Raw genomic sequence first — 8,167 nt, forward strand, 5'->3', positions numbered from 1 at the left:
TCTTAATGCTTTGCAAAGTATCGGATCGGACTTGGTTTCAAAATAAAGGACTCAGTATCGGATCGGATGCAAAAAAAAAAAATGTGATCAGGACATCCCTAATACTTGGACCAAACAACTGTGCCCTACGTACTTTTCAAAATGACCATTTGTTCCCATAAAACACATCATTTAATCTTACATTGCAAGATGTTACATTTTCTTGATTAACAACAGAAGCAGATCATAATTCAATTACTCTTCATGAACCTCAAGGCCAGAAAATGTTAATGACTGGAAAGCGACAGGCGCCATCTTGCACCATCACAAGGCTATAATCACCTGACACAGGGCGTCGACTGTTTTTGACCATGTTTTATTCTTTTTTAGTACAGTACTGTTAAAAGTTAGTTTCAACATGTTCAATTGTGAGATGGATTTTTTTTTTTCAGCTGAGGTCAACAGACAAAGCAAAGCTATAGAAGCAGTTGCCAAGGTTACCACAACTACAATGCTGAGATTTTCAAAAGAAAAAAAAAAAAAAAAAAAGACAACCTAGAACTTGATTTTATAACGTATGGTGCCACCATACCATTATTGTTTGTAAAACCTTTCCAATATTTATTCACTTAATTTTTACTCACTTAATTTCCACGTTTGAGACAAATCAAAATTATCTCTAGGTACTAACTGCACCTCAAAAAAAGAAAAATATGATAAAAAAAAAAAAAAGAAGAATCAGATTAAAATGAAAGGAAAGCTTGTTTGTTTCATTCATATTCATTCTAACAGCATCCTCTGCCTCGGAGCTGCTACGACGCGTTGTCTGATTATGGTTACAGTCCTGGATGATGCTGTGTGGAATTTATTGGGGGTTTCTAATTAACCCACTGAATGGGGGGTGTCATTTGCAGACGAATGCTGTTATAGGGCAGGGAAGGGCAGAAGGCACAGCAGTGGTGCCTCAGAAGGAAAAGACACTGTGCACCTGTGAGTGGGCACTTTTATCTGGAATGACAAATTACAAGTTAAGGGAAGTGTGGAGGGCGTCATTTTCTTAAAGCGCTTGCAATAAATAGTGAAAGTTGTCGGGCAGAAACAGCTATTAATGTAGAATCTCGAGAATGGGGGAAGAGGGAGGGACTGGGGTTGAGCGCCTGTGTGGACAAGATGTCTTCCTGTTCTTGTTGATGATATCTGTCTGTGGACCAGAGAATGTTCATGTATTGATTTGCCAGTTAAATGCTAACAAACTGCTTCACAATGGCCATGTGAGACACAAAGCCAACAGCCAATCACATCACACGGGTTTAATGTGTTTTATGTAAATGTTTGTCTGCAACACTCGACTCCAGTTTTATGTGAAGAAAACAATGAATGAAGAAATGGTTGGGTGTCCCTTTTCAGTAGAGTTTCTCACTCTTTTCTCTGCACCAGAACACCCCTCACGGTGAGAGTGGTTCAGTCCGGCTCTACAGCAGCACTCTGGGACAGAGATCTGATTGGATGGTGCCAAAAAAGTATGGGGACTAGGGAATGATCTGAGAACAGATGTAGAATGAGGGTCTTACAGATCCTGCCCAAGTTTCTTCAGCAAAGTTTGGGACAATACACTTAAATTTCTCTTGGTTCTCTGTAGATGCTGGGTGTGTTTATGAGTTAGGTGTGTATGTGTGTATGCACGTGTCTGTGTGTCAGTATGTACTGTATGTCTTTACGAGGGCTGTGAGCCCAGCAGTCTCTCAATAGCGGCATTGATGTCTCCTCCAGTAGCGATGAGGGCCTGCAGGTTGGCCTCGCGGTTGATGAAGCCCATGGCGCTCAGCTGATCCAGCTGGGACTGGAACCGCACCTCTGGGGTCTGGGTCTACACGGGGGAAAATTAGTGGAACTTCAGAAAAAAAAAAAAATCATACAGGTGTGAAAGATGATGTATCAGTGCATGCGCGTTTGTGTGTACCGTTGCACTTCCTCCGCCTCCTCCCGCAAACATCTGGAGCATCTGTTGCATCAGCTGCTGCTGGGCAGCGTTTGTTCCCGCACTGCTAGGTGAGGAGGCCGGGTTCTCTGCGGGCATGCCCCCACCTGTGGGTATGCCAGGAATTCCACCAGCTATTCCTCCAGGAATTGCACCGGGAATTCCACCAGGAATACCACCTGTCATCAAACTAGGCCAAAAGAGAAAACAGAAAGGTTGGGAATAAAATCTACCAAGTAAAGCAATATGTGTGTATCTGTCTGTGAAAGCATACCTGGGCATGAGGCCTGGTGCTTCTGTCTGCAGTGTCTGTAGACCCTGCTGGATCTGCATTAGAGCCTGCATGGCCCGGGGATTGGTCATCACTGACAGGGCTTCTGGGTTCTGCATCTGAAGACAAACATAAGTTGCAGCATTTAATTAACCAACCGATCAACCGATTAGCAATCCATTTCTTGTAAAATATAACATCTGCGAGAAACGTAACACATTACACATACACGTACTTACACTGTGGGATTATTCTTATATCTATCATTACATAATTAATACTTGAGCCTGTATATATACACATATGCATTTTCTTATACATATCTTTACATATTTATACTGTTTTATACTGTTTACTTCTGACTCTTGAGCTGCTGTAAAAGAAAAATGAAAAAACAAATTTTCCCCAGTGTGGAATCAATAAAATCTTATCTAATTCACTGTACCATAAAGTGTTAAAAGAGGAACATCTAAGCGATGTACTGATCAAATGTCTGGAATTCTGACCTTGAGTTTCTGAGAAAATGACTAGTGGCTTATCAAAAACAAATCTAAACTAGTAGCCAAAAATGTATAATAGATACCCACAATCCTAGAGACAAAAATGTTCAGCATGTGCAGATACATGTCCGTGATCACCTTCACATCCCCTTGTTGTAGTGTACTGCCCCCTATAGGCCAATCTGTACCTATCATGTTACACCATGAGGACTGTCTTCATGTCTTATTGGACAAAAAAATAAATATATCAAACGAAACAATCTATGACTGGATTATCAGACTGAGATATGTGTGGTACCTGCTGCAGAAAGATGGGCAACTGAGATCTGAACTGTTCCTGCAGCTGTGGGTTTCCAGCAAACAAAGGGTTATTCATCAAAACCTGGTAAAGAAAAAGACAGAAGGACAGTCAAGGTAATGAATGTGTCATTCCACATCGGAATATCATGCTGACTCACTAGAGTTGATGTGTACAATATATTTGCTTAAGCACAGGCAAAATTTTGAAAACAGAAATAAAAGCTTGAGTCTCTCAGTTTTCTGTCACAATTTGTGCAACACTCCAGTGTCAGGTTTTCCAGACTGCCGCACACTCAGCATTGTTTGTTAGAACTAAATAAGTCAGAGCTGTGTTGTTTATTCTTTCTTACAATTTGCTGCAAATGCAAATAAGCTTAACAGACAATCCCCTCTGTTGAGTGTGCACTAAATAGCTGGGCTTATTGGCCTAATGCACAACAGGCCTCACTAGATCCTACTATTTACAATTCATTATAAACTGCGGAGTTCAACATAATCAATCGATTATATGTGGAACACAATCTGAATAACAAAGACTTCTTAAACAAGCTTTGAATCTAAATAACCAGAATGTGCACTGTAATATGATCTGTGGCTGTGGGTGTTTTATGAGCGATGGGTGTGTATGTACAGTACATGTGTTTGTGGGCACGCGTCTTTCTATTACATACCTGGGAGGCCAACTCTGGGTTCTGAGCCAGTGACTGCATCATACTGCGCATGTAAGGAGCAGACAGCATGTTCTGCATCAGCTGAGGGTTTTCCGAGATCTGCTGGAGTAAACTCTGCATGCCCGGGCTGTTGAACATCCCTGCAACGCACAAAATGAAAGGAGTTTAGTTATATATGTGTATTAGTGTTTCTACTTTGATATAATACTTTGACAAAAAATCAATATCTGATGCCATTTACCACAGGGGGGATATTGACATTGAGGACATGACATTTGAAATTTTTATTAAAAGATAAACACAAGGCTATAACATATCAGCAACTACTTTTTTTCTTGGTTAGTAGCAGAGAACAGCAGAATGACTGTAGTAAACATAAAGAGAGAGCAAGAACACACAGCTTGTGCGGGTTTAAATAAGTACTGAAACTGTTTCAAATATTCAGAATCAATATGTACCTATTAATCGATATTTATGACAACGCAAATGTGTATTCAGCTAAGTAAATAAATACATGCAGGTGTATTAAGAATCATAGCCTGCTCCGTATTACCATTGCCCAGACTGCCAGGATTGATGCCAAGAGGGTTGGACACACTGGGGGTGGTGCCCCCAGTGGTGCTAGAGGTTCCCGTGGTGGCCCCTCCACTCTCAGAAGGGTTAGAAGAATTTGGTGGCCCCCATGGATTGGGCAGGGGTTCTCGGTTTTCTGTTCGTGATGGTTGGGCACCAGACTCAGAATTCCCACCTAGAGCTGAGAATGGGTTGCTACCAAACTACAGGGAAAGAAATTGGACAGATTTGAACACACAAAAAGTCCAAATATAGCTACACAGGCAAGTAAAAACCAGACAAAGGTTACAGAATGTATGAAAACAAATGCTGGGAAGGATTAACACAGTGCAAACAAACAAGGATTTGATAAGTAAACATTCCTCCCAGATACCTGTTCCCTGGCAGCACTAAACATGGGTTCCTGGATGTCTGTGTACATCCTCCGCAAGGCATTGTAACCTCCTGGGATGCTCTCCAAGTTGCTCAGAGCTCTGTCCTGGTTCCGCATCATTTCCTGCATCATGGCTGGGTTCCTGGCCAGCTCCATGGTCTGGGAGTTGAGATAAAGGGAGAGTGGGGGCAAGTCAGTTAAAGTTCATTCTAAACAGAGAAAGTAAAACACTGAATATACAGAAAAACAAAATACAGTGGAAACTTTCTGTAGTTGTGCCTGTGCAAACTATCTGAGTGCCATTTAGCCCCTCTGCATGTCCTTTACCTGTCTCATGAGCTCAGGGTTGTTGAGCATGTGGGAGATCTCAGGGTTGCGTTCCATCAGCTGTTGCATCTGAGGGTTGGCCATGATCATCTGTCTCATCAGGTCTGGGTTGGACATCATGTTCTGCACCAAAGGGTTCTCCATGATCTGAGAAAGCATCTCTGGGTTGGACATGAGCTGCCTCTGCATCTGCTGCTGCAGCTCCATGAAGTTGGCCGAGCCCATGCCCATTCCAGCCAAACCGGCCAGGTCACCAAAGCCAGCTGAGGGAGGTCAGATGGGTGGGCGTTGGTTACACACATTACTATTCTAAGTTAACTAACGAATGTAAATAGTTACACACAGGTGGACTCACTTAGAATGTTGGGCGTCTGTGTGGATGGTGCGGCAGTTCCAGTAGAGCCTGCTGTGGAGGAGGGGTTGGTACCTGGACTAGAGGTGGAGGTATTGCCTGCTTGAGTGGAGGTTGAGCTAGAGGCCGAGGTGCTACCGCCATCTCCTGCCCTACAGAGACAATTTGTAGAGAAATTCAGTATGTATGTAATCTGACTGTGTCTGGACATTAAGTTATACATAAATGCAACAAGAACTGCAGCTCACTGAATTCCACACCAAGATTGTATTGCAAGATCCTATAGGCCTGCTACAAAATGATCTTTTATACCAACATGGATTATATAATAATGTAGCCTTACTTGTGTGCTGTCTTTATGACCAGGTGAACTGTTAGCCCATCCTTGATGCCGTGTTGGCTGAGGCTGTCGCCATCCTTCAAGATCTTCCCTGCAAAAATCAGAACCAACTGGTCCTGTTTGGCTTTGAACCGCCTCGAGATCTCTTCTTTAAACTAAAAGACAGCAAGAAATGAATAGAGATTAGATTGAAAATGAGACAAGAGTGACAGAAGGTGAGAGAGATACAGGAAATTAAAACGGATAATATCAAGAATAAGATGGTTACACCTTAGTAGAGCTGCTTGAATGTGTTTCTGTTCTTTTGCAACCCTCAGGCTTTAAATTCCAATTTCCAAGAAAGTCCTCTGTACTTATCCTATTAGCAGTGGTCTAAACACTCCAAATCTACAAATCACAGTTACTCTGACTACTATGCAGAGCATAATTTGCACAGAAAATGCATTTATCCTGAAGGAAGCTGCTCTCTTGTTACATCTTTCATTTACACTGCAAATAAGAGCTATCTTATCTTAACACTCCAATCAGCTACATGTAGTGCAGATATGGCCACACAATCAATTTTAAACATTTAAGTAGGATATGAATTCTGATTGCTGAAAAAGATGAGACAGAACCACCAGACCACACAGTATCAAAAGTACAAAATCTTTCAAAATTACTAAAAGAAAAGTGGATGAATCTCACTGTTTATGACTTTATGGTCTGTCCTTTCATCTTTCTTGTTCTATTGATGTTATGGGGTTTTAAATAACATATTATTTTATTATTATTTTTAGTGTGCAGGCATGGAAAATCTCTTTGTGGTAGCTTCTGATGATCCAAGTTAAGAATAAAGAAGAAAAAACGCTGCTATTATATTAGTTATCAGCTTTGATGATTTCAAACCAGTGTAATGTCACGTTAAGTGTATATGTATTCAAGAATTCCCAGTGTGTATATCAAATATAATGCCACATGTGGATGAGACCGTAAACTTGGATCTAAGTCCAGTGTTTAAGCATGAAACACGTGTTACTGTGCTATAACCTTTCAACACACACAGCCAGACAAAAATGGCTACTTAAGACCACATAGTAGTCACAATTGCTCGACAGCAAAGCTGGAGAGACTACTCTGGCTACATAGGTGGCATTATGGTTTCTCTGTAGCACGTCGCCAAGCCAACAGGGGCTCTGAGAGTACTGTATATTCCCTAGAAAGCTGAATGACTCAGTAGCAGCAGTGAGAATGTTCTAGACTGATACAAGGCTTTAGCATCTCTAAAGCTATTGAGCTGAAATGGGAAATGAAAGCGATTCATCGTATCTTCCATCCAAACCACTTCCATGGTTCTATCAGGCCGTTATTGCTTCAGCGGAGCCCGTCAGCTGACACTTGTTTGGCTACCGTTAGCTAACGCTGGCTTAGCTCGCGAGCTGAGTTAGCTAACTAGCTAACTGTTACCGTTAGCCGGCTAGCCGGTTAGCCATTTCATACGTTAACGTGGTTATATCCCTCTATTTGATGTTAACGGCGTTAATAACGCCAAACGGTTGTTGACCCAAGCTGTATCAGTTTCATTACACACAGCCTCTTCAATTTCACACACTATCAGTTAGCCGGTAGAGAGTGACGACAAATGCTAACACGGCTAACTAGCTTCCTAGCTGAAGTTGTGGGCAGGGGCATGACGTTAGAGCTCCCCACCGGCGAAATCGACAAACCTGAGTGACAGAGGCATCTTCTGCGATGGCGATTTCTTCTTTGTCTTTAGGAGTTTTTACTGTGACCTTAATAATAGTTCCCTCCGATTCTTCAGGTTTATTATTGTTGTTATTACCAGGATCTGCGGCGCCTTGGTCAGCCATCTTTACTCCGCCGATGGAACAGCTCGGGTCTGGCGTCAGCTTCCGGGTCATAAGAGGTCAAACCTCTTTCCAGAACGAATCTCAGGAGTTCACGTCTGCCTGGTTGTCTCGGTCACTACACTGAAAATATGCTTTTTCTGTTCATACAGGTTTGTGTAGTGTTTGATAAAGGCGCTGCCTGTTAGAACTTGTTTCTAAAGATGATAGTTGGCCTGTGTCAGGAAAGTTGTCCAAATATTTATTCTATTTAACATGAATCAACTGTGACAATTTGCTGCTTGTTCCTATTTCAATGTCTCAAAAACAGCTGAATAAATCACATATTGCTCTGGGATATACAATGATGGATATTTTCCAGAACTTACTAAATGATTACTTAGTCAAAAATATGTAATTGACACGTTAATCTATTATGAAAATAATCATAAGTTCCAGCATCAAAGTAAAGTGGTCAAATCATGTCAAATAATCTTATTTTTACAGATTTGTGATATATTATCACACATCACAAATGTGCCTCAAGGGGCTTTACACTCTGTGCAGAGGTGTAAACCTTCCTCGATTTGGATTAGTATGAACCCTCCCCCAAGAAAAACCTTAAACAGGGAAAAAAATTACATATCTAATTGGTCAATAGGGTTGCAACGGTATGA

General features: G+C 41.6%; 1 protein-coding gene across 1 annotated transcript; it reads right to left on the reverse strand.

Moving 5' to 3' along the window:
• Nucleotides 1-339: 339 nt before the first annotated feature.
• LOC125904645 (ubiquilin-4-like) lies at nucleotides 340-7,565 on the reverse strand. Its single transcript, XM_049602206.1, has 11 exons — nucleotides 7,371-7,565; nucleotides 5,668-5,819; nucleotides 5,328-5,476; nucleotides 4,973-5,235; nucleotides 4,646-4,804; nucleotides 4,253-4,475; nucleotides 3,700-3,839; nucleotides 3,027-3,110; nucleotides 2,232-2,347; nucleotides 1,940-2,147; nucleotides 340-1,846 (listed from the first exon to the last, which is right to left on the reverse strand). Exons 1-11 carry the CDS (start codon nucleotides 7,563-7,565, stop codon nucleotides 1,694-1,696), a joined length of 1,842 nt encoding a protein of 613 aa, XP_049458163.1. The 3' UTR covers nucleotides 340-1,693.
• Nucleotides 7,566-8,167: the final 602 nt, after the last annotated feature.

The sequence above is a fragment of the Epinephelus fuscoguttatus genome, linkage group LG17 (assembly GCF_011397635.1).
Source record: "Epinephelus fuscoguttatus linkage group LG17, E.fuscoguttatus.final_Chr_v1".
NCBI classification, from domain to species: domain Eukaryota; kingdom Metazoa; phylum Chordata; class Actinopteri; order Perciformes; family Serranidae; genus Epinephelus; species Epinephelus fuscoguttatus.